We start from the raw sequence: 26,141 nt of genomic DNA on the forward strand, positions 1-26,141 counted from the left end.
GAAAAGAACGTGTTTCCCCTTAGAAAAAAAATGTGTGAGTGGGAATGCCTGTTTCTTCTTGTATTGGATAGATTTTTCTCCCATTTAGAAAGAATAACATTCAAATGATGATGACAATTTTTCCTTGTTAAAGCAATTCCGAGAATAAATGGAAATTCATTACCAAATTTAAAAGAAGCAACCATGGAAGTAACAAAATAGTTTGCATAAAACAAAAATTAAAATTTGAAAACCTAAAGAACATCCTTCGCCATTAATACTGAAACAAGAGCAAAGTAAATTCTTGGCAAATTGAATGGAATGTTGCTTTCATCCTGTGGGGACTGCAAATGTAACTTGGTTGCAGAGACCTGAGGACCAGGGTTGGTGCTCTTGACCATCACACCTACAAGAAGTCAAGATTGAAATGCAACTAATGATGCTCAGGCAGGTGATAAGGCCAGCTCATAGTGCTATTCCTACATATAAGGTGATTTATTAAAAACCTGAGCAGTCATACAAACTGAAATCAGAATAATAAAATGCACTCAGAGGCTGAGGAAAATATGATTTCCATTTGCTTGAAAGACATGGATACTGGGAGTTTGAGCTGACTGCTGTTCAAAAGTGGGAGTGAAGGTAAGATCAATCTCTCTCACTTTTAGGTAGCTAAAGAAGAACTTTGAAAAACCCCTTTTTGACAGATTTTGCAGCTTTTGTCATTAAGAGACCATTTGAATAAGGAAAAATCACCTCAAGAAGGAACTGGCAGAAATAAAAATATTTAAAAATCACCTTAATCTTCATTGTACTTGGAGGCAAACTGTCCTCTCCTTCTGCACATGATCCCAAATCCCAGGATACACATGGTGGGTCCTCCAGAGAGGACATTTTTCCCACAGAAATCCTCATGGAAATCAATATCACATCCCACAATACCATTTAGAGTGGTTTCATGGATACCTGTGCATTCCAGCCCTGAGTGGAAAGAAGTTTCAACACATTATTTCTCTCTTCATCCCCTCCTTTTTCCTGCTGTTAAAAGGAGAGGAAGGCTCACTAGTCCAAGCTGTCTCCCTGAGAAAACTCCAGGAAAAAGCTGTGTGAGGCTAGGAGAGCAAGGACAGCACCTTCCACTCACCTCCTCTGGAAGCTCAGCAAGGTGATTATACAGGCAAAATACTCCTGGGCATCAGCACCATCCATTGCCAATGGTGAATTCCTTCCCCTGTCCATCAGGAAGCTCCATGCCCTTTTCAAGAGAGGAGGAGGAGGCAGAGTTGCTGTTTCATTTTCCCAATCCAATGTCACATAACATGAAGTCCATGTTTTCCACTCAAAATGAACAAGGCATTTCTGATACCAAGCCTGCACACAAATAGTTGGATTTTAGACACATATTGCTGGCACATGGAACATCTCCAAAAGGATTTGGAAAGAAGAGTTGGAAAAACTTTAGGATCTACACTTAACACAAACTGAAGGGACAGTCAGTTTTGGGGTTTTTTTAAGTGAATGCTGACAGTTACTGCTCCTGGATCCCCTCCTGAACTGTGGTTCTTCTGTGAACACCATGTCATGCTTTCTTTGGGATTTCATTTAAAAGGAAAATCACCCAAGCCAGTGGATACCTTTCCATTAACCCAGACAATATTAATTGGAGATGACACCCTAGGATAAATTCTTTTACACTGATGGCAAGGCTGCAGCAATGCAAGGCTTTTACATATACAAAAACACACACACAAACTCCAATACTGAATTTCAGAAGTTAATGCCTTCACCAATAAAGTTAACTTTTAATGAAAAGTATGCTTTCAGATAAAGAACACATAAATTACCAATAATTCATAATTACTGTAATGAATTTAATGCCATCAGTAATAAACAACAAGCCTTTAAACCATCTTGAAACCCAGATTTATCACTGCAGAGTAATGACAGAGAAGCAGCCCCAGACACGTCTCCTGTAGGAGCTCTTCCTCCTCTTTGTTGGGAACTGGGCTGCTCTGAGGGTCTGCTGCTGGATTTTATCCCCAGCTGTATTCCCTCCCAGCCACTCCTGCTTCCAAGCTCACAACTTAATTAATTTATTTACACTGTTGCTAGATGGATGCATAATCTTCCAATTAAATATACACCAAAAGTGGGCACCAATTGAAGAGCAGAGCCACATCTCCTTTTTCCCAGGTGATTCTATACCTGTATTCTGTATTTAAATCACACTTACTGCTATCCCTGGCTAAATTTACCATGTGGACTTTTGGCCCAAAGCCATAAGTTTTTCAAATACAGCCTGAGTAATTTATTTTTTATTATATTACTTTCAGTAAGTAATATATTAAATTATATGAAATATTAATATATTTTGATACATGGAATATATTTTATAACATAAAATAATTTCTTTTTAAAAATTTTATTCATCTTTTTACAGACATATTAAAATATACAGAAAGCATGCAAAATTAAATCTGCCAAACTCACATCACCAAATTGAACCAAATTCAATGGGTTGGTTGGGTGTTTATTCTCTTTTGAGCTCATTTTTTTTCTGACCCAACACAAAACATCAGGATAGTTTTAAGGGTAAACTTATTTGAAGAATATTCTAAAAACAAGTATTATATCCTAGATACAAGTATTATTATTCCCCAAAATGAACTTAAATGGAAAAGAGATCTTCTCTAAATTTGAAGCACCTACAATATCAACATCTGTTCAGAGCTGGAGTTATTCATTAAAATCACCAGCTGTTTGAAACAATTCAGCTCTATATCAATCTTCTAAGGAAAAAAAAAAATCAAATGTTTCCAGAACAGGGCTTTGGGATGCCAGGCCATCCTTCATTTGAAGGTTAGGAATACAAATGTAGGAAGAAGTTGAATAAACCAGAAAGCAATTATGTGAAAGTTAAAAAATACATATCGATAAATCAGATGTAAGAAAAAAATTCCTGCTATTTCAGGCAGGAAATAAATAAGGGAAGAGAAGGAAACCTCTGTGCTTACATAACTCCCAAAGTGCAGGTGGTTTCAGGAGTGAGGAACAGACCTGAAGCCATAAAGCAGGAGACTGCCTAAAACTGAGGCACTTCCCAGGTTTACCCTCAAAACCAGGCACACTCAGGCCCTGCACAGCCCATTAAACCTGACCTAAGGATAACCAGTGTTAATGGATAGCAATACTCTACAAGAACCAAAACAATCCAGTGTTGATTTTATAGGTCGTGAGAATGAAATGTGAGCAGCAAGCACACTGGCAAAGAGAAAATACTGAGGAGAAACATCCCAAATGATCCCAGCATTTCTATTAAACATTTACATTGTCACCAGTAAACTGGGTCCCCACACCTTCCCTGCCATCCACTGTCAGCTCCTGGCAACAAATGCCCAGGGATGGACCATGGCCTGTGCTCTTTTCCAGCTGGGATATTGTGAATTGAAGCACAGGAGAGTAGGAATGCTCCATTCCATGGCTGCCTGTGCTCCCCCTCCATTCCCACAGCCCCCTGCGCATCCCACACTATCATTGCAGTCATTTGCAATGAAGGGATGGGATCTTTTCAGGTTAAGAACAATTTATTGTTCAGATAAATCAGCCTTAGAGGCTGCGAGACTTTAAAGGAATAAGCCAATGGCTATAGCTCAAGGGTAGTCACAAGTTTCTTGGTTATAAGGCAATATATAACTTTCTAACCTAATAGACAGTTGTTACAGGGTTGATTTTGTTTTTCTAACCTGTCACCTTTACTTCCTTTGCTGCACTGTGGATACTTTTGTCTAATAGGCTCTGTCTCACATGCACACATACACTTCTGTTATCACTTCTTAACTCTTAGCTTATTCTAAACAACCACACCCCTACATTATAAACCCTTCATCATCTTATCAATACACTTTCTTTCTTACTTAAAGCATATTCTTACAACCATAGAAGCATATGTTTATGATTTTTCTGCTTAATGTTTGTGTATTGTATTTTTACATCAATCTAAGTTTCTCCCAAGGCTGCAAATTAAACACTTCAATGTCTGTGGAAGTTTCTATTTTTCTGATTCCCACACTGCACCGTTCCCACTGCTGCTCCCCCTCACACACCCAGCCTCAGCCTTTGGGGACCTCCCTTTTGTACCCTGTGGATGGTTGGGCACTGCACTGCTGCGCTTTTGTCCTGTTTTTGGCACATTACCCAGGAATTCTCTTGTTTCATCCACACCCTGGTGCTTTCAGGAGTAGGATTTCCAAGCGCTGGGAAGAAATTTGTGGCTTGAATCAAAATCACACAAGGATCCAAATCACCCTTTTTTTCATATTTGGAGTTATCACAATAGTTAATAACTCTGTTTCTTGTCCCTTCCCTACCAGTCTGGGCTAGGGAGCCACTTCCACAAGTAATTCCTCCATCCAAGAGACAAAAAGAAAGAAAGCTTGAGCTGCAAGAGCCCATTTAGTACCTGACCATTGTTTGAGTTACAGCACTACCTGAGACCTCCACCCTAAAAATAGTCACACTACAGGAAAGCACATTGCACCTTTTTAACCTTCCTTAATTCCTTCTTCTAAGCAATTTCAGATGGGCTGCTCTTGCATCCAGAATTCCCAGAGAAGGAACAGGCACTGGTGTGTGCTGTGCACAGGACAATTGCCAGATGCAGATGAGGGAACATAAAATATGGGCCTACAATTTGATTTTCATTTTTTTTCCTACAGGAAAATGTTATTTCTTGCTGAATGCAGACAGCAGGAAAATTCTGAGGAAGAAAAACATAACGGGATGTAGTTAGAAAAGTGTGCTTGCAGCAAGCAGGGAGAGAATGAAATCCAAGTACTGTGCTCCCATCTAGTGGAGTGAGTGGGCAAATTATTTCCAAACATCAACTGGGGAACTCCTAGTGCTCCTGGAGGCGCTTTGGTCTGTTCATTTGGAACAGCTTGGGTCCATATCCAGCTTGGATATGGCACAGTAACTGAATTCAGATACCTGGGTTATAACTGCACCTCATCCTAGCAAGCAGAGCAACCCAGCCCTGGATCTCCCTTTCAGCAGCATTTTCTTCAGGAGAACAGTACCAGGAGCATTTCCCTGTGGAGCTTCCCCCAAAAACAGTCCAGTCTTTTCCACATGCAGAGCCAGATACTTTCCAAAGAGATCAAGACATTTGGAATATTTAAGATATTAAATATTAGCAGCTTTTCCCACGAGCACACCTTGTTGCATGGCCCTGGAACTGGCATTTCCCCCAGAGCTCATTGCACAGTGCCAAGGAAGTGGTGCTGAATGGGATAAAGATGCCTTCTGACTACCCAGACATGAAATGTTAACTTTTAGCAACAGAAAAGCAAGCTTTAAAAAAAATAAATAAAAATACCCCTCTCAAAGGATCAGAATAGGGATAGGAAACCCCAGACTGTCCTTTCCTCTGGAAGTGACAGAGAATGTCACAGGGAATGTGAGATGTGGGCACAACCCATCCTCTTGCTCATGTAGGTCAGTTCTAATGAGAGAAAATAACCCTCAGGCTTTGTTCCCAATTTCAGGAATTTAATATTTCTCCAATTCACCTCTGATGAATTGCAAGCTGTATTTTTTTTTTAAACTTCAGCTTCTATCACTGTCAAATGTTTTGCCTCAGTAGGAACTTCATGACTGCCAAGTATGTGTAAATATAAAAACAAATAAAACACCCACCTTTCCCACTTCATCCCAGTTAATGATGATTCCACACTCAGTGGGATGTTCCAGTGTCAGGATGCCTCTTTTACTCTGTGCTTCATCCCCTACATTGCTGTATTTTTGACCCATTCCAACCATAACACCCTGCAAAGGACATTATTCTAATATTAGTGCAGTTTGTCAGGAACATCAGGGACAAAATACCATTTTGAACCTAAAACTTCCTGTGAAATAATGTTCCTGCTCCTGCCCTCACAGAATGCCCCCCCAAAACATGTAAGGAACTAAAATATGAATTTCTGGGTAACCACTTTGTAATAATTCCTTCCAGAAACCCTACAGAAAGACCAAGGCAGCTGCAAAAATTTAAAAAGTGCTGCTTGTGCAAGGAGCCCAGGCAAGGTGAGCATCAGCAAACTCATGGTTCTCCACAAGGAACAGGTCCTCTGGCATTGCACAAAGGAAAAAAGGGAAGGAATTAGAGGTGGAAAAGATGCTATTTCTCTAGATTCACTTATTTGGTGTCTCTCTCTGTCTAAGCAATTCCACTGTTTTGCCTTTTAACAGTGAGGTTCCCCCTTGGTGTAAGTCAAATGGTTTTGAAAAACTCATTAATATAAAGGGGAGAGAGATCATCTAAAAGGAAAATCACTTATGAAATACTGATTTTACTAAGTTTATCACATTTGCATTAGGAAGTCTGTCGTGATTGCCCCAAATAACATCACAACATATGAGGTAAAATGTTATTCATCCCACAGAACTTCAGGGGAGAGTTTTGACAGCCCAGAAAAATCAAAATCTGACTCATGATATGAATACATTCCAACAGGGGGAGCTTTTCTTCCCTAAAACACATTCATATCATTAAAACACAACATTTTTGGGAAAGAATAAACCTAACCAGCAAAGTCAATGGATCTTACCATGCATGTGAAGCGTCCACATCAATTCCCACTTGAATAGGATTTCACAAAGCAAATTAATCAGGATATTGGCAGCCTTTTGTTTCTTCCAGAGGGGAAATCTCCTGCTGCAGCCCCCAGGGTCCTGTGATCCTGTTAATTGGCCTTGTGACCCATAGGCAAGCTCAGCCACAGGACACACACTCAGCTCTACTGGGACCTAGGCATAAATCCCACCTCTCCCAAGGGGAAATTATCTTCTAGAAAGTTCCTTTGCTTAAAATTAATTAATTGTATGCACATACCAGCTGTAACATTAATAGTTAATAGTAAATAAACCACCAAAAACATCTGTTACTTCAAAGACTGCAGTTTTCCCTCATGGAACGTTGAAATTTGCTGGGGTTTTTTGTTTGTTCTTTTCTTTTTTGAGGGTGATCATCAATCTCAAACAACCAACTAAAAATAACCCCCAGCAAGAGCTTTGGGGAAGCATTTGCCATGTGTTTTTGAGTGGCAGCCACTCTAGTGCAGAGAGCTCACTGCAGGACCTATTCCATATTAGTAAGTGGCAAACACTTTAGCAAAGTGCCTGTTCTGGGAAAAAGAACAGGAGGCAGCTGGCACAGCAACACCTCAGCTTCAGGAGCTGGCCAACACCTCCCAGTCCTGGTGTCCCTGAAATTCATGGCAAAACCCTCCCCAAGGGCAGGCCCCACTATGGATCCCTGGGCAATTTTTAGGACCTCTTCAGGCAGTTGATAGAAGAGAAAGATTTTATTTTCCCTTCTTTGGCAACTTCACTCTGTAAGGAAAGTTACTTCAGAAATGGGAAAGGAATGAAAAGCAGCACTTGTCCAGCAAAGTTCTTGTCCCCAACAAGGCAGAAATTGATTTTATCACACAAATTTGGAAAGAGCTTTAATGTGGGAATCATCTGTGGGAATGTTTATCCCTTAGTTCTATAGCTGGTGGGTTTGAACATTCATTCACATTGCCATTAATTATTTTCTCTAAAAACCCTTTGGACTGCAATAAACCCATTATTTACCAGCAGTATCCAACATTACAGCACTGCACCCAGACTCTGGCTCCAACATCACAAACCAGCGGGAAATTCAGGTCTCAAATACATCAGGAATTGCATCACCTGAGACACTGGAATTTGAAGGTAGAGAATTTTAAACAAATTTTCTCAATTTGCTTGATCTCAGACCAAGCGAAGCCAAGCATTTAAATCATGAACTGTAGCAGCAGGAGCAGAGTCTCAGGGCAATACTTACCCAGGAAAAGCTGCTCCCTAAATGACATGAGCTCACCTCCCAGTACATTTTTATCAGCCTCTGGAATGGAGTTCACAGGATATCCACATTTGTCAAGCCCTTTGACTTTTTTTCCCAGTTTGTGCTTATCACAGTGACAGCACAAAGGCCTGAAGAAAGCAGGACAGAATTTCAAACACCTCTGGATCCTTCCCACTCACTGAGCTCAGGACAGAGGGTTGTCTTCTCTCCCCCAGGTCAAAAACCCCTCACACTGGATGGGTAAGACTGGAAGGACTGAAGGGCCACTGTTGCCTTTGGAAAACATTCTGCTTCAATATAACATAATTAGCTAAGAAAAGCTCATTACCATTCTGCTAACACCCATTTTCAGGCTGGGAAGGGATCATCAATCCTCATGTTCCCACTGCAGCTGGTGTTCATGAGTTGTCTCAGTATTTGGGTGACACCAGGGCTGAACACAGGGACTGAATCAGCCACTCAAAGGAGATGAACCATCACTATTTTTAAAAAATCAATTATAGCACAGTATATTTGATTTATATAAAAATCCACACCTTTACCAGACTAAGAAATTTTAAAGACCATCAAAAGAAGGTAGTTTACAGTATTTACCTGCAGCAGTAACTACCTCTTTAGCAGATAAATCACTTCACTAAAATATCTCCAAGTCAACCTTGGCTCTGCTCATCAGTAAAACCAATGGAATCCTTCCTTTTCCATTTTCACTGGGTTTTCCTTTTCCCACAAGATTCTTAGCTGAATTTATTGGTTTGTACCATGAAGCTGAAACATGTAAAATATGTAAGGTTTTGTCTTTAGAAGCTTGAATTTCATGTGTTCTGCAGCTGAGTAACATTCTGCCTCCAAGACATGCAGTAACTAAGCTCCACCAAGAAAAGTGCAAGTAAATTTAAAAAATAGTGAACCCTCCACAAGTTATAAAAACTAAAAAATTACAAAAAGAATATAAGAAGTTGGAAATATTTATGTCACCTCAACTGTGAATTTTTACTGAATCTTTAATTATCGGCTTACCTCATTACCACACACAGATCTGTGCATCTTGATTTCTTTACAAACTTAATGGGAAAGAACCTTCTTAATTCTTTTATTTTCAGCCAAAAAAAAAGAAAAACCACCTAACCAACCAAAGAAAATCAAAAATACAGTAGTTCTTCCTTTATTGCACTCCATAAAACTTCTTGTTATAATCAAGAAGCCAATATACAGTAATAGTTTGATATTCCTTTAGAATTTATAGTTTAACTCTTAAAATAAAATTTGTATAGAAAAGATATCATTTACAACCCATTCAGTAGTAATCCACCATTATGTACCCACAAACGATATTAAATAACTTGTATGCAGCAGTTTCCTTATAGGGCAGAGGGGAATATTTTCTCCTTACAAATATAATATCCCACTGTAAAAGAGCAATTCAAGTCAACTTTGGAGCAAGTGTGATATGCAGGAGTTTCACTGGAGAAGCTCGAGGTTGGGTGCAGTGTCCCAGGGATTTGTAGGACTGTGTCCAGTGCACAGCAGAGAGCAGCATGTGAGGAGCCTCGGGGCTGGCACTGCCCACAGGGAAAGGAGCCTCCCAGGGAGGGCAGGGCGTTCAGAGCACACCAGTGAGGCACAGGACAACAAGGAGGTGTAGTGTGACCAGGTAGGTGAGGAATAAATAGCGGGACTTGGCTCGCGCCGTCAGCAGCTTGGAGCAGTAGAGGCTTCGCCCCCGGAGCCAGCGGCGCAAGGAAAGGGCTCCTCCTTTCATCTGGGGAAGAGACAGAAGTCACCAGAGGAAGAATCAGGAACACAAACCAGATTTCTGGATTTCTGAGGCACTACAAACCTTTTGTCTCTGACACAGCAACCGACCCCAAACACAACCAATGCCAAATACCAAAGCATAAATGATTGAAAGGCCCCAAACCCAGCACTAATGAGAGGAAAAGATAAATCCAAGCTGTGTATTATGCAACTCCACACACCAACATGCATATTGCATTTTGGGCATGCATAATGAAATGCAGACACAGTTTATTTAATGGCCACACATGTAGTATAAATAAGATTACATACATTTTTAACCTGGACATATGCAGTGTGTTTTCTGGCATGGTTAACACAGCTGCTGGTCTTGGACTCACAGCCCCCACAGAAAGAAATGAAGGATGTTTTCCCATTACCTTTAAGGAGCTGAGGGTTTTTAAAGGCTTTCATTCCCTTACCTTTCTCACAACAACATGTTCACTGGGATTGATAATTAAGGCTTCCCTCTCCTCCTCATCTTCCATCTGGACAGTGTAGTCACTGGGGACAGACCTGTAACTGCCTACTTCAAATCTAGAAAAAAATTCAAGGCACAGAGACATGCACTGCTAAATTATCTCCTCTTTTAAGTACTGAATTGACACAAAAGCCATTATTTTGCATACTTAAAATGACTAAGGTAAGGTGCCCACAAAATGCTGACTCACTTTATGCTGCCAGGTCTTTTTCAGTCTATTTACAATCTACTCTCAAGGTGCTTCATTTATTCAAAATTAATCTCCACCCTCACCAGCTGACTGAACAGTGATTTTCAGGTGATGGTGGTGAGGGACCCTTTATTTATGCAGGTGCATAATGATATTTTCAATCTAACCAGTGGCTCTGCTAAAGCTGTTATATGGAAATTGTTTTCCTAACCTGGGAAAAAAGAAATAGCACCGAGTACTAACAGATGAAATTAAATAAAGAAAAAAAAAATCCCAAAGCCTATAACGCTTTCTTGATCTAGTGATTAACTTAGTTTTTTAACACACCGATTTTCACTACTTCAGGCACTGTGGGCTCACACACAGGTTTGTTTATTATTATTAGAAGTAGAATCTCAAAAAAATCAAAGACCCACAGGAAAACCTCTCACTAATCTCACCAAAAATAAAAGGCAAACAAATAGTCTGTGTTTTACCTGTTACTTCTCTCCTCAGAGAGTCCAAGAGCCTCTTCTGCAGCTTCTCTCCTCCTCCTCTCCTCTGCCAGTGTTTCTGTGAGCTGGGAGAGACTCTGCTGCACTGACTCATACTGCTGCTCAGACTCTGCAAGCCTGGGACAAAATAAAATCTGAAATCAATGTTTCATAGACTTAAAGAATTATTTACTTGTTCTTTTTTTAATTGGGAGATCTTCCTTTTAGTGACAGACTTAATTATAGTGAGATGCTTCAGCTTAAATATTGCGATAAAGCCACCAATAATCAGTATTTTTATGTACAGATACAAACCACAAGTATTACCAGATGATAACAATTCAAGAATATGGCTTATGATTCATGTAATCCACTGTAAATCCACTCCTTCTCCATCTTCACACAAATGCCTCAGAGGGATAGAAAAGCATTACTTTCACACTCACAACACAGCTGTCAGGAAAATAATATTGCTAATACATGCTCTGAGTCCTGACCTTTTCCTGAGCTCATTTAGCTCCATATTGTCTGTCTCCACAATAATCCCAGATCTCTCCCGTGGTGCTCCAGGGGGAACTTCTGCTCTGGTTTCATCCTAGAAAATATTAAGGGGAAAAAAAACCAAACAAGTGACCATTTTTCTACTTGCCAAGTCTTTATTTCAATTACAGAAGCCATAAGCACCACAAAACAGTGGAACAGATAATTATTTGTGCCACTTAATGTTTTCATTTCCATCTCTCAACAACGTCTGAGGGGAAAAGAAATGCATCTACACATGAACAACTCCAGAAGCAAGACAGTTATTAATTTATTCTTAATTTACAGTTTTTGTTTGGATTTCAAACAAGAACTGTTTTTATTTCCATTTATGGAGAGCAACGGTTGTTTTCTGTATGTATTCATACGCTATTTCAGGGTGTTCTCTTAAAAATTGTTAATGAATAACTAAGGCAGTACAGGAAAGCTTTTTAAGAATAAAGGAATAATGATGAATCATAAAGGACTGGGTTGGAAGGGATCTTAAAAATCATCAAGGTCCAACCCCAAATAATAATCTTACAGATGGGTATGAGGTGTTGGCAAAGGGTACTGAAATGCTGAGCTGGTGATGTAGATCTCACTTCTGAAAATATTACTCAAGCATTGTAAAGTCATCTACAACTGATGTGAAATTATCACTAAATTTCCTGATCCACTGAGCAGTGATCATCCAGTTATCTCTACCAGATGCAGACCAACTCAAAAAAGATGTTTCAAACCAAAAAAGACATAAAACAGTTTCCTTAAATGAAAAGTCAAATTAGAGCAGCTTAACAACAACAAGGACAGTTATCTTCAGTCATGGGCCAGAAAAGTACTGGGTCACTGCAACAAAAAGCACTATTTCATTTTTAGCAAGAAAACCAGAAAAGTGTAAGCACAGAAGAAAGAAACCAAAGAACCTTTCCATGTATCTGTTTACCTGGACTGCGCCTTGGAAAGTTGTCACTTGCATTGCCTGATATTCCCTCTCCAGCCTCACGTAACGATTTTGCAGATCAGTGTAATGGAGCTGGTTGTCCCTCAGAGTCTGGGAAAGAGTCTTCAGCTGGGCAGACAGGACAGCATTCTCTTCTGCTGACTGCACAACCTGAGAGAAATTCACATCCAAGTCATTAAAATTAGCTCTCCCAGGAAATCCCTGCAGATTTGAGACCTGCTGTTTCAAAATTGCATCCACTTTTTGGCAAGCTCGTATTTCAGTTGGGATTTAAGATGTTTTATGGGCAGAGGAAATAATGAAAGCTGAGCAGTGATTTCCCCTGCCATCAGTACACCTAAAGCAGAAGCTGAAATCTTGTTCCAGCTAAGAGAGACACCTGTTTCTGTCTCTAAAGAAAAATATTTGACTGTGAGTAGAAGTTCAGAGAGTCAAACAAACCTCTCAGAAAAACACCAAGTCAGGAAAGCCTGGTAGAAAAAACCCTGACATTTAATTATCTATGTTTCAAAGTAAAATACCATTCAATCATGCAAGATGCCACCACTTGAGCAATATTCCAACATGAGGCCAGCCCAGATTCACATGAGCTTTTCAGGATCAGGGCTGCTGTTCTGAGCTACCTTGGAATTCATCTGCTGGAAGTGCAGGTCCTTCTGCTGCATCTCCTGGAGGCAGCGCTGCAGCTCAGCCTGCAGCTGGTTCCTCTCAGCCAGGACATGTTTGATTTCCTCTGCTCCATCTGCACTTCCAACAAGGGAGGCAGTTTCCAAAGCCTTAAAAATATCAGGATATTCAGGGTAAATGGTGCAGGAGTTCTCTAAATAATCCACAGCCCCAACACTAAATATACCCTACAGAATTCCCTTTTCACATGATTTTCTTCTCACAACTTAATACCACATTTGAAAGACCTTTTAAATACAAGATTTTTTTATACATATATATAGTGTTAATATTTGCATTGAAAAAAATTTACCACAAAAAGGCAACCCAATCTAATTTTTATTTTGCAAATAATGTGAAGCACAAAAATAAAAGGGGAAAAATAGCAAAATATTAATATAGAACACCTTTCAAAAATTATTTTCAAGCTAATAAATTCTTGTATTCATGACTTGTAAAACAACTGTTTTGTAAATATTAAGTTAAAGCCAAAAGAATTCGTTTTGAAAAGAAAAAATGTTATTACCAATTTTCAGCTTTGGCCTTCTTTATCTCTGGCAGCTCAACATTTTGATATTAATCTCTAATAAAGGAGGGATATGTGCCATCTCTAATGCTATATGGAATCTATTCACCCATGCAATCATGAAATAAAAGGTTTTTACCACATAAAATACTCCACTACCCACAGACATTACTGGCCAATAGCTCTTACTCATTATTGGAATCACAGAAAATGAACAGCATACAAACTTCAACTAAAATGCTGGTTTTAATGAAATTAAAATGAATACTGCTTCCTTCATTTGGCACAGAAAAGGTAAATAAGAATACTATTCTAAAATAGCACTTTGCTTGAATCCTTCATGACAGTCTACAAAACAGCATTTGCCAGCCTGGGTGTCAGCTGCTGCCTTTCTAAACCCAGGATTTTGTTCCTGGCAGAAGCCAGCTCCAGCTGCTTCAGGGAAAGGACAGGAACACTTCCATTCCCCTTTCTCCCCCAGTTAGTCCTAGTCCAATCTGCAGTAACATGGATTTAGGCTCTGAAGGATGAACTTCATTAACTTCATTAATCTCTCTGCATCAACTATACAAACTGTGAAACCTGCTGTCCATGTAAACCACCAACTCACTTCCATTCCCCTTTCTCCCCCAGTTAGTCCTAGTCCAATCTGCAGTAACATGGATTTAGGCTCTGAAGGATGAACTTCATTAACTTCATTAATCTCTCTGCATCAACTATACAAACTGTGAAACCTGCTGTCCATGTAAACCACCAACTCTTTAATCCTCTTAAAAAGCCTGTCCCTGAAAATGGGTTATAGCCATAATAAACCTGAAAGAAATAAACCCATTTAATTTTTTTCAACTTCTTCCTTTTATATTCTGGATTTAACCAATTTAAGACAATAATTTACAGAATTACTACAGACTGCTCTTTGGAGAAGCAGGCTGCAGATTTCAGACAATAAGCTGCTACCTTCTACTTTACACTCCTGCTACATTCCATTTTGTTACCTTGACTGGGTAAGTGCTGCCAGCAGGGAGTGCCTTCTTCCCAGTCATGTCCTGCTGCAGCCTCTGGAGCTCTGCAATCTGCCGGTCCTTCTCAGCCACCGTGATCTGACACTGATTCCTCAGTGCCTGGGACTCAGAGAGGAGCAGGTTCTTTTCCATTCTGAACATAAAACACCAGATGTTAAATAATTCTATATTCTATACAAATCAATGAAGAGTATAAAGCTGCACTGTTATACCTTAGTCCAGCCAGCTCATTCTGGTACGATGTGATCTCTCTCTCTGTTTCTGCCTGGAAGGCTTTTGTCTGATGCAAAGCCTTCTCCAGATCATCAACCTTGGTCTTCAGTTTGGATATTTCAACAGCTGCAAGGCTGGCTCCTTCTTTAGCCTAGGTTTAATAAACATCATTAGTGAACTGGAATGAAAACTACATGGGTGAAGTTTGATTAGAACTAAAATTCTAATTATAGACGAAGGCTTTTCCTATTTGCTTTGTTTAACAGATTAATTACCTTAACTCCCAAAACACACCTTCTCTGGGCACACAGTGCTAGCTTAGCACTCACACAATCCACAAAGTTAAACTCCAGAATCCAACATGCCTCTGAGCATTTTCTGCACAAAGAATAAAATAAATCACAGAGCCATGTGGCTAATTACAACTTACCAAAGTTTCCCCATTGTTCTGAGGCACATCCAAACTATTTTTAACAGTGTTTTTCTCATTGATGCTGCTGCAATCAATGGGAAACGAAGCTGTGCCCTGGTGAGCTTCAGAAGTTACCTTCTGATGGCTGAGCTCCTGCAGCAATTTGTCTCGGTCATCCTGGAGACTGGCCATGGCCTTGGCAAACGCTTCCATCTGCTGGGCATAACTCCCACACTCGGCTGAGAGCCTGCTCACCTCCAGCTCCCGAGTGACCAAAGTCCTGCAGACACTTCCAAAGTCGTCAGCCACCCGGGCAAGGCTAACCTGGCCTGCAGCATCAAGGACATCCCCATGCACCAGAGAGTTTTCTTTGAGGATACTAATGAGATGGGATTTAAATCCCTCCAATTCAGCCGCAAGTTCATCTCCTTTTTTTCTTTCTGTCTTGAGCTCAGAGGTGTATTTGCTCTGAAGAACTCTGAAGTCCTCTATGATTCGATCTCTGTCATTCTGCAGAGCACTCAATGCCTTCCCAAAGGCCTCATTTTGGGATCTCAACTCCCTGTTTTGAGACTGAACTTCAAGCAGCATCTTCTCTGCAGAAGCATCAGGTTTATCTCCATCCTCAAGTGTCAAAAGAGTCCCACCGTATTCCTCATCTGTATTTCTGCCTCTGGATTTCTGGAGCTCCTGAACCTTTTTCTGAAGCTGTCCTCCATGCTGCCCATTGGATTCTTTTTTCTGAATACTCTCACTACTTAGCAGCTTCTCTCCAGACTCCGAAACAAGTTTCTCTTTGTTTAGTGATGCAATTAGAGATTCTAAATCATTTACTTTAGATGCCAATTTTTTATTCTCTTGTTCCAAAGTCACAGCAGCCTCCTTCTGCAGTTCAGTGGAAAGCTGCAACTCTTTTATTTGTTTTTGAAGATCATATTTTTCATGCTCAAGGCTTTTAATACACTCCAGTTTCTGCTTAAGTAAGTCCTTCAGCTGATGGTCTTTCAGAGATAGAACCTGGTTTAGATCTTCCCTGTATTTTATCAGCTGTGCACTCAGCATTGCATTTTCAGAATGTAGATCATCAATCCGATTGAGGAGGACCCTTAACTCCTGTTTCAAAGAATTAGTCTCACTTGCATTGCCAAGCAGGAGACTGTCCCTCTGGTTTAAGACATCCTGGTGAAGATGTTCCAGCTCCTTGTATCTGGCAAAAAGATCATCCCTGTCATTCTGGAGAGATGACATGGATTTTTTAAAGGCATCTATTTCACTGGCAATCACAGCCTTCTCCTGACCTGCTTTTTCTGCTTTCACCTGGAGATTTCTCAGCTCATTTTCCAGCCTCTGACAGGACTCCTCAGCTTGTTGTTTCTCCATCTGCAGAGACCCTACCTGAAGTTCATACTCTTTGATCTGATTCCTATGTTGAGTCTGTACCTGAATCAGATAGTCCGAAATTTCATCTCCTTTTGAAGAAATGAGTAAGGAAATTTCTTTGTCTTTATTATTTAGCATGACCTTCATTTGCTCAGAAATGGTGATCTGCTTTTGCAATTCAGCATTCATTTTTTCCTTCTCTGCTAGAAGCTCTTGCAATTCTTGCTCCTGTCTCGTAAAATTACTTTCCAGAGCTTTTATCTCTCTTCCTGCACTCTTACTATTCTCTATGAGATGATTTAGAGAATTATTTTCTTTCAGGAGTGCTTGCAAAGCTTCTTCTTTGGACTGAAGAACACTCTCCAGCTCTTGCTGTCTGTTAAAAAAGAAGGTATTTTCTTCCTTTATCCTGCAGAGCTCTTCATAGCGCTGCATATCAACAGATTTTTGCCTCAAGTACAGTTCATCCTTTGTTTCCTCTACCACAGAGTATTTGATATTTAGTTCTTGAATCTGAGTCATTTTATCTTTCAATTCATCTTGCAAGGCTGCTATTCTTTTGTTACTGTCTTCCAGCTGTTTCTCCTTGTTTTGGATGGCCTCTTTGAACTGCATTTCCCAGGTTTTCATCTCGGTGATGACCCTGTCCCTGTCATCCTGGAGGGAGGACATGCACTTTGTGAAAGCAGCCAGGCGTGCCAGAGCTGCGTTCAGCTCTGCCTGCAGCTGCTTGTTCTGAGAGTCCTTGGTGCTGACCTCCTCCTGCAATCCCTGGACCTCACCCATCACCCGATCCTTTTCTCTCTGGAGTGCACTGTGTCTTTCCTCCAGGCTCGAAATTTCACTTTTGTGAAGCAATTTCAGCTGCTGGAGATGAAATTCCAATTCTCTCTCGTATCCTCTCTTTTGAAGCTGCAGTTCATCTCCCTTCTTCTGAAGTTCTTTCCTCCAGTTTAGATTCTCATCTTTAAGCCTGTCCACTTCCCTTTTTGATTGATCCAACAGGTTCACCTGTGCAGTAAGCTTCCCCTTGAGATGAAGTATTTCATCATTTGATTCTGCCAGCTTTTCTGATGCATTACTTAAGTCCTTTTCAAATTTTTCATTTTTTGACTGTGACAATTTCACAGATCTTTCCAAATCCAGGATCAGCTCCTGGAACTTTATAGAATCCTTTTGCAATTGGTTGATCTCTTGCTGTTTCTCCTTTAAGAGTTCTTGCAATTCTTTTGTTTTGTTTTTAGTCCCATTATTATCCCTCTGAGCACTTTTCACCTTTTCCTCAAACATCTTTACAAGATGGAGCTGCTGCTCTTCCTTTTCTCTAACAGCATTCGATTTTTCTGCCTTTAACTCTTCCAGCTGCTGTAACAGCAAGTTATTCTGTACCTGTGCTGATTTCATCCTATCAGTAAGATGATCAACTTTTTTTACATGATTAAGCAATTCTGTCTCAAGAAATTCTCTCTCACTCTTTACTTTGTAAGAACTTTCTTGTACATTTTCTAATTCTTCCTGTAACAGGCATTTGTCATCCTCTAAAATCTTAACTTTTTCATTTAGACTAACAATTTCTTGTGTTAGACTTTTAAATTCTGTGTCCAGCTTTGTTAGACAATGAGTTTTGTGGAGCAAAGATTTCTCAGTTTCTTGTGCTTTTTCTGAAATTAATTCTCTTTCTTGTTCTAGGACCAGCACAGCTTGTTCTTTTTCAGAGAGCTTATTCTTTAACACATTAATGTCCTTTAACAGTGATTCTTTCTCACATAATGCATCACTGATTTTGGATTGCGTATCATTTTGGTACACTTCCATTTGAACCTGTAGCTCTCCCAGTGCAGCTTTGGTTACAGTGATATTATTATGAAGGACATCATTCTCATTCTGAATTTTCTCTAAAGCCTGCTTTAGGTTTTCAGAGGTTTGTTTCAGCTGCTCATTCTCTTCCATCAGCTGATGGTTCTGCTCAGTGAGCTCACACAGACGATCCTGGTGTTCCTGCATCCTGGCCTCCTGCTCACGGATCTGCCTTTCTGCTTTGCTCTGTAACTCCTCCACCTCCATTTTCTTGGATTCACTGAGTTGTTTCAGCTGGTTCTTAACAACTTCATTTTCATCAAGGAGATTTTTTAAATGCTTCTGCAGAGCCTCCTTTTCAGACTGTCCTTCCCTGAGTCTTTGAACAGCCTCTTGCTTCTCTTTCCTACTGACATCAATGACTTGCCTCATATCTGCCACTTTACTACTGATGTTCTCATACGCCTGAAGAAGCGATTCATACTCCTGCTTTAATTCACTGTGTTTAGCCTTCCATCCTGTCAATTCAACTGTCTGAGAATCTTTTAAGGTATTTAATTGGAAAGAAAAGGCCTCTTTTTCCTGAACTATGGACTCCATGGTGGATTTCAGACTTTCACACGCTGCAGTGAGGTTTTCATTTTCGGTCAGCAGCCTCGCATTTTCCGAAGCAAGGCTCTCCTCTCCGGACAACGGAGCCACAGCACTTGAACTCTGCTTTTCTCTGCCAAGCTCTAACAAGTGCTCCAGCATTCCTGTCTTGTTCATTAGTTCTTCTCTTTCCAACATCAGCTGATCAATCTGCTCCTTTAGAGATTTATTTTCTCTCAGGGCTTCTTTACGTGATATTAAAGCTGCCTGTAATTTCCTTTGGAGGCGTTCTCTGGATCTATCTTCTGTTACAGCTCTTTGCTCTTGGGCCTTGGAATCATTTAAATCTGCAGGTTTTGCCAGTGGCTCTTCCACTGTTTGCATTTGTTTCTGGATTTCACATTCTGTTGCTTCTCTCAGTTTAGTTTTCCCAGAGTAATCGGCCTCTGATAGTTGAAGAGCGGTGACTTTTCTTTCCAAATTGTCTTGAAGGGAATTACTTTCTGAACCAACCTCTCCCAATTCCTTTTCAGTCACATTTCCTTCCTTAAGCTCTTTGCCCAACACCACAGGTTTACTCATCTCAGCTTTCTCACGCAGCATCGATAGCTCTGCCACAAGATTTTTGTTTTCTTCACTGAAATGTTCTACCTCCTTTTTCATCTTAATTAGTTCCAAATTGGACTTTTCCAAAGAGCTGAGAAGTTCCTCTTTTTCACTCTTGAGGTCTTCAAAGGCTGTTTTGTAATGGTGGGCTTCTTCCTGGCCCTCTTTTATGGCTTTGTTTAATAATTCTTTTTCCAGACCAAGTTTCTCTTTTAAATCCGTAAGTGAACATCTCAGTGCTTCTATTTCCTCATTTTTTCCTGCAACCTCCTGCTTAGCTTCAATTCGTGACCTCTGCAGTTCCTCCCGGCTCATCCTGTAATCCTCTTCACTTTTTTTAATAAGTGTTTTTTTCTCATCATTCACATGTTCAAGCACAGCCTTGAGCTCTACAGTTTCAGTCTGATGTGCTTTCAGCTTTTTCTGCAGATGCTTTATGTCCTCCAACAAGCTGCCCTGACATTGCTCCTCCTGTCTCAAAGGCTTTAAACTGTTTGTTTCTTCTTTATCATCACCGAATTCAACCAGTATTTTTCTCAACTCTTTCCTTAACATCTCTGTTTCCTCCTGAAGTTTTGCATAATCACTTCTTAGTTCTTCTAGCTCAATGTTTTCACTTGGCACCAAAGTGACTGTGTTTTCTGACCCTTTCAAGGATGCAACGTCAACCTTGTTTCTTGGTTTGTCTGATTCCAGACTCCTTGGGTCAGCTTGCTCTTCTCCCAGCAGTGCCTTGGATGGAACCAGCTTCTTCCATTCTAACTGGTTAAAGCCCAGCTCTTTACTTTTTGTTTGGAGAACTTCCCAGAGTGCTTTATGCTCTCGTCTGAGCTGCTCAAGGTGGGTTTTTTGATCATCAAAATCTGCTGCCAGTTTCACGTGCTCCTCCCTTTCTTGCTGGAATTTTTTCATATCTTCTTTCACGAACAAAAGCTCCCTCTGTAAAGCTTCTTTTTCTTTCTGTAATTGATTCATGGCATTAACGTCATTGTTGGGGTTCAGACACTCATTCCCAGCTCCAACACCTGAACAAGGCTCTTCTAAACCAGAATCTTTCAACAATTCTTCCTTCTTTTTAAGTTCAGACTTCACCTCTTCAAGAGTCAAGAGCAACTGAGAACGTTCCTCTTGATATGCCCTTGCTCTTTCATCAAGCATGGATTGCAGATGAGCAAGCATAGAGTCCTTCTCCCCTAAAGATTTTAGGTTCTGCTCACAAACATTTTGTTTTTCAGCTATGACATCATTCAGTTCTGCAATATTGTGCTGAAGTTCCTCTAAATAGGATGCTCTTGAAGATAAGGTTTTGGTCAGATCACTTATCTTGGCATCTTTTTCTACAAGTTGCTGTTTCAAAGTTTCAAGATGAGACTCAAAATCATTATTTTGTCCTTCAATTAGTTTCAGTTTGTCTGTTAACTCATTAACTTGCTTCAACAGGTCCTCTGCTTTTTTCTGCTCTTTTTCTATTTCTTCCTGTCCACTCTTTTCTAATTTCCCAACTTTTTGCATCAGATCTCTTCTTACTATCAATGCTGCTTGAAGCTTCTTTTTCAGATTCTCTTTTTCCTTTCCCATTTTCTCAAGATTACACTTCATCTCCTCTTTTTCATTCATTAAATCTTTAACCTCAGCTTCTCTACTGCTTAACATAACCTGGTTATGTTCCAGTTCTTTCTTACAATCTCCAAGTTCCTGCAATACTCGGTTTAGCTCTGCCACTGAACTATTATGAACAGCTTCAAGGTCTTCAAGTTTGGCATTTAACATACTCCTCTCTTCAGAAAAATTCAGCATTTCATTAGACAATGATTCCATGACCTGGGTAACAGAAGAGTCTTTTTCTTTCATTTGCTGGCTTAAACCAGAAATTAAATCCTTCTGCTGGTTAACCTGGGATGTTAAGTTTTTGATGAGGTGATCTTTTTCCCCCATTTCTTCAAGGAGATTTGCTACTTTTTTAGCTTCAACCTGCAGCTTTTCTTGACTAGCTCTTACCATTTCTTCTGATTTATTCATCTTGTCCTGAAGAAATTCCATCTGCTTATTTATTTGTGCCAAAGACTCCTCCCTCTCTTTCAGGAGACACTCTTGTTTGCCTACTGTCTCCTTGAGTGAGACCATTTCTTTTGACAGACATTCCATTTCAGACATGTATTTGCCTTTCATCTTTTCCATGTCACTCTGCAGCACCTCCTTCTGCTTCTCAAGCGACTCCATACTTCTTAATTCATCTTTCATGCTGTCTATTTCTTTCTGTTTTTCTAGAAGTGCCAGTTGCAAACTTTCTCCTTCTGCTTCTTTGCTCAGAATAGCAGTTACCAGAGTGGAGAATTTTTCCAACTGAGTTTTACTATCGGTTGGCTGCAGTTCAGAATCTGACATTTGTGCCTTCTCTTCTTTACTTAAAAGCCTACTACTAAGTAATGGAGATAAGCTCTGAGTTAATTGCTCTTTTATAAGATCCAGCTCTTGCTGCAAAGACTGGATTTCGCTATCTTTTGATTTCATTTCACTTTCTAAACTGCTCAATTGCTCAGTAAGATCATTATTTTGTGAATTTGCCCTGTCAAGTTCTGTCACCCACTTGTTTTCTGACTCAAGCAGACTTAGTTCTAGAGTTTGACATTTAAGTTCTAAATTAGAAAGTTCTTCACCCTTCACACTAACCTGCATCTGTAACTTCTCTTTTTCAGTCTTCATCTGGAGTTTGACAGCATCTATCTGCATCCTTGAATAATTTTCACTGGTTTCTAGTTTTTCATGGATTTCCCGGAGTTCTTCCAATTTCTTTTGCAAATCAGTCTGAGATGCAGTAAGTTGTGTGTTTTCAGCCATCAGTTTACCAACATCATCTTGCAACAGTGTTTTTTCTTTCTCTAAAGACTCCACTTGACACTGCAGACTATTTATTAAAAGTGTGTTATCATGGCAGTCTTGAGATGATTTGGAATTTAAGTTGTTGAACTCCAACTTCAAACATTCCAATTTCTCAGCCTGTTCAGCGCACGTCACACGCAGAGATTCCACAGCCAAGTCTTTCTGCTGGAGTTCTTGTTCCCGGGTATTTATTTGGTCTAGTGCTTTTTGGTGCTCATTTTTAAGAGAGTCAAGCTCAACAGTCAAAGAATCAATTTTTTTCTGATGATTATCAAGCTTCCTGTTCTTTTCCTGAAATTCCTCACTGAGGTTTTTCATGGCTGTTCCACTTTCTTCTAATTTGGATCTGAGAACATCAATCTCACTAGAGAGAGCATTAACATTGCTCTCTGCCAACTGTACAGTGGCATCTTTTTCCTTTAAGGAATTAAGCAGTCCAGCAATAACTTCATCTTTGTGCTCAAGAGCAATGTTCAACTCTGTTCTCAGGTCGTACTGTGCTGCAATTTTCTCCTGAAGAGATAAAAAGGCATTTTCTTTCTCATGGACTAGCTCTTTAGAGTTTTGTAGTTCTTGTGTAAGTTCATGGACCTGACTTTGGAGTTGAGAAATTAAATGCGTCTTCTCTTCATCTTTTTTTGCTTTCTCCGTCAGAGTTTCAAGGAGACTTTTGTTTTCTGTAAGAGATGATTCCTTTTCTGATAAGGACTGGTCCATCTCAATTATTACATTCTTCTGATGCTCTATTTCTTTTTGGAAATTATCTTTCATTTCCTGCAGCTCCACCATCTGTTTCTTTAAGACACCACACTCAGCCTCTTTCTCTTGAAGCTGCATCTTTAAATTCTCACTGAATGATGAAATACTGTTGATGGCTGATTCTTTTTCTGAAACAAGTACTTTTAGCTGTTCTGCTTCAGAGGCTAAAAGCTGTAACTGCTTCTCCTTCACAACACAAGAATCCTGTAGGGCAGAAAGCTGTGCTTCTAAACCAAGGCATTCATCCACCTTTTCTTTCAAAGATGCATCTTTCTTTGCAACTGAGTCATTCAACTTGGATGCTTGTTCTGTCATGTTTTTAAGCTGACTTTGAAGGTTAGAAATAACCTCCATATTCTCAGACAGTTGAACCCTAAGTACATCAGACTCTTCAGATTTATCTTTTAATAACTTAAATTCTTGGGCTTGCCTCTTAAATTCATTTTCTTTTGCCTGCATTGTGTGTCTGAGCTCCTCAGCTTCAAAGTTCAGGGTTTGTATTTGGTGCTGGAGATCTGCAATGAATTCCACGTATCGCTCTTCTCCTGCCACTTTATCTTTCATTTCCTTAATCAAAGCCTCCTTTTCAGAAAGGAGACTTTCTTTTTCCTCAAAGGTAATTTTTAAGTTTTCTTTCTCCATCACCAGGCTGTCAATTTGGTCCTTCAAATCTAAAATACTATGACTTTGTTGGGACAGGTGTGCAGATAAAGCAGCTACTTCCTCTGACTTTTTGTTTACTGTAACACTAATTGTCTCTATGTCTGCTTTCAATTTTTTATTTTCTAGAGCTGATGTTTCTGCTTGGTGCCTTGCTGAAGCAACTTCAGACTGGAGACATTTACATTCATGTGACTTCTCATTCAATAACCTTGAAAAGTCCTCCTTTTCATGCCTAAGCACCTCCATTTCTTTGCTTAATAGTTGTAGCTGATTATTTAACCCTGTATTTTCTTCTATTTTTTCAAATATTTGCCTCTGAAACTTCTCAAGTTCTGAACCCTGACTTTTCACAGCCAGGTCTCTTTCCTCCACCAACTGAGTTAATTTAATCCTTTCATCTTTAAGATTTTTTATTTCATCCTGCAATTCTACAACACAAAGCTTACTCTCCTCCATTTCCTTATGCAATGAATCATTTTGAAGATTTTTCTCTTCTAGAGACTTGTTTGCAGTTTCAAAATCCAAAGTTATGCTTTGAATTTGTTCCTGCAGGAGCAAATTCTTTTCCTTGCTATGGCTGAGCTCCTGGATTAGACCACTGCATTCAGATAATTTATTATTTAACATTTCTTCTTTTTTTATTTCTTCATCTCTAACCTCCTTCAGCTGAATGAGCAGTGATTGCACTTGTTCATGCAACTGTTGGGTCTGTTCCTTGCTTTCAGACAACTGCTCAGCCAGCACATTACATTCCTTTGTTTTCTCCCCCAGCTGTTCTGCAACTGAACTTTCCTTTTGCTTGGCAACTACTGACAGTTGTTCAATCTCTTTTGCCAGAGTGTTTTTATCACAATTTAGTACTGAAAGAGTTTTTTCGTACTCAGCAGTGCTAACAGATAACTTGCTCTCCAATTCTGTCACAGCCTGGATTTTCTTTAACAACTCACACTCTTTTACATCCAGGAGTTTGGACAAATTCTCATTTTCTCTGATTAGCTGTTCCTTTTCATTTTCCATTGTACCTATACTTTTTTTCAGATATTCATTTGCTTTTATTTGCTCTGCCAATTTTTCTTGTTTCCCTTCAAGATCTGCCTGCAATTGGTTATTAGCTGAAGCTCTCTCCTGTGTCTCTATCTCCCATTTTTTAATTTGTTTATGCATTTCATTTAATTGGTCATTAAGTTCTTGGCAACACGTCTCTTTGGCTTTCAGATCCCCAATTAATTTAAGTTTAGTCTCTTCATTCTGTTTCTCCAAAGCCCCAAGTTTCTGCTCTAATGAAACAATGAGCTCTTGTTTCTCTTGCAACTCTTTTTCAGCTGTTTCCTTATGATCAGTATGTTCTGTGAGCTTTCTGGATAATTCAGCCAACTCTTCATCTTTTCTAGTATTTTCCAAAACCAGTTTGTTGTATGAATCTTTAATTGACTTTAACTCATTTTCCAATGTCTGTGCCTTGCTTTCTTTCTCTTTAAGCAAACAGTTCCATTTTTCCTTCAAAGCATTGTTTTCCTCAAGCTGAGATTTCAAATGTTCCATTTCTTTTCTTTGTTTATCCTCTGTTTCTTGCAGCTTTTCAGATGATTTAGTAATTTGCTCTTTCAGCAGAGCAATTTGTGACTCGCACTCCGTGATCTTGTTATGGTACGCAACATTGCTGGCCTTGATTTCGGAGCGGAGATCCTTAATTGTCACACTGTTCTCAGTGCCCTGCCTGATTAACTCCTCGTTTTCTTTGGTTTTAGCTTGATTCTCAGCTCTAGCTCTCTCCAGCTCCATTCTCATGGCCTCACTCTGCTCAGAAAGGGCAGACATCTTCACGCTGGCATCTCTCACATCAGCTGTCTGCACTTCCTTCAGCAAATGCATTTCCCTTTCAGCCTTTGATAAAGCCTCTTCCAAACCTCGCATCTCCTCCTCTTTGCATTGCACTTGATGCTTCAGGATCATAACCTGCTCAGAATATTCTGTCATGTTCAGAGACAGGACAGACATCTCCTTGTCTTTTTCTGACAGTGCTTCTTTCAGATTATCGATTTCTCTTTCACGTTTCTGCAGATCTTGAATGAGTTGAGACCTCTCCTCCAAATGGCTTGAATTCAACTTGTCAAGCTCTTCATTTGTCTGGTCCAGGTCCAGCTGCATGGACTCCACCACGCTGTCTTGTTTCAACGTCTAAACAGCAAGAAAATAATGTTACAAGAATGCTCCAAAGACCTTTTAAAGGGAGAAGCTACACCCCACACGTAGGACAAGCATTTGAGGCAATCAGCCTGTACCCAATGTAAAGTCACAAGATGTTCTTCTTTAGATTGTTTTAGCAAACAGAAAGCTCAGT

General features: G+C 39.8%; 1 protein-coding gene and 1 long non-coding RNA gene across 4 annotated transcripts in view; both read right to left on the reverse strand.

Moving 5' to 3' along the window:
• Positions 1–962: 962 nt before the first annotated feature.
• Positions 963–7,175, reverse strand: LOC134419803 (uncharacterized). Its single transcript, XR_010028170.1, has 3 exons — positions 6,582–7,175; positions 5,671–5,799; positions 963–1,347 (listed from the first exon to the last, which is right to left on the reverse strand). It is a non-coding gene; the product is annotated as an uncharacterized LOC134419803 (long non-coding RNA).
• Positions 7,176–8,827: 1,652 nt separating this feature from the next.
• Positions 8,828–26,141, reverse strand: part of LOC134419202 (golgin subfamily B member 1-like) — a 34,686-nt gene continuing 17,372 nt past the window's right edge. For 2 of the 3 annotated variants that reach the window (XM_063158214.1, XM_063158213.1), the window contains exons 21-29: positions 15,143–25,978; positions 14,712–14,863; positions 14,473–14,632; positions 12,909–13,061; positions 12,268–12,435; positions 11,300–11,397; positions 10,806–10,940; positions 10,081–10,195; positions 8,828–9,623 (exon numbers count right to left, since the gene is read on the reverse strand). In XM_063158214.1, coding sequence (XP_063014284.1) covers positions 9,465–9,623; positions 10,081–10,195; positions 10,806–10,940; positions 11,300–11,397; positions 12,268–12,435; positions 12,909–13,061; positions 14,473–14,632; positions 14,712–14,863; positions 15,143–25,978 — 11,976 coding nt within the window. In that variant the 3' untranslated portion in view covers positions 8,828–9,464. The remainder of the gene's footprint in view (positions 9,624–10,080; positions 10,196–10,805; positions 10,941–11,299; positions 11,398–12,267; positions 12,436–12,908; positions 13,062–14,472; positions 14,633–14,711; positions 14,864–15,142; positions 25,979–26,141) is intronic. The other variant, XM_063158215.1, reaches the window with a different exon arrangement.

The sequence above is a fragment of the Melospiza melodia genome, chromosome 6, assembly GCF_035770615.1.
Source record: "Melospiza melodia melodia isolate bMelMel2 chromosome 6, bMelMel2.pri, whole genome shotgun sequence".
Taxonomy (NCBI): Eukaryota; Metazoa; Chordata; class Aves; order Passeriformes; family Passerellidae; genus Melospiza; species Melospiza melodia.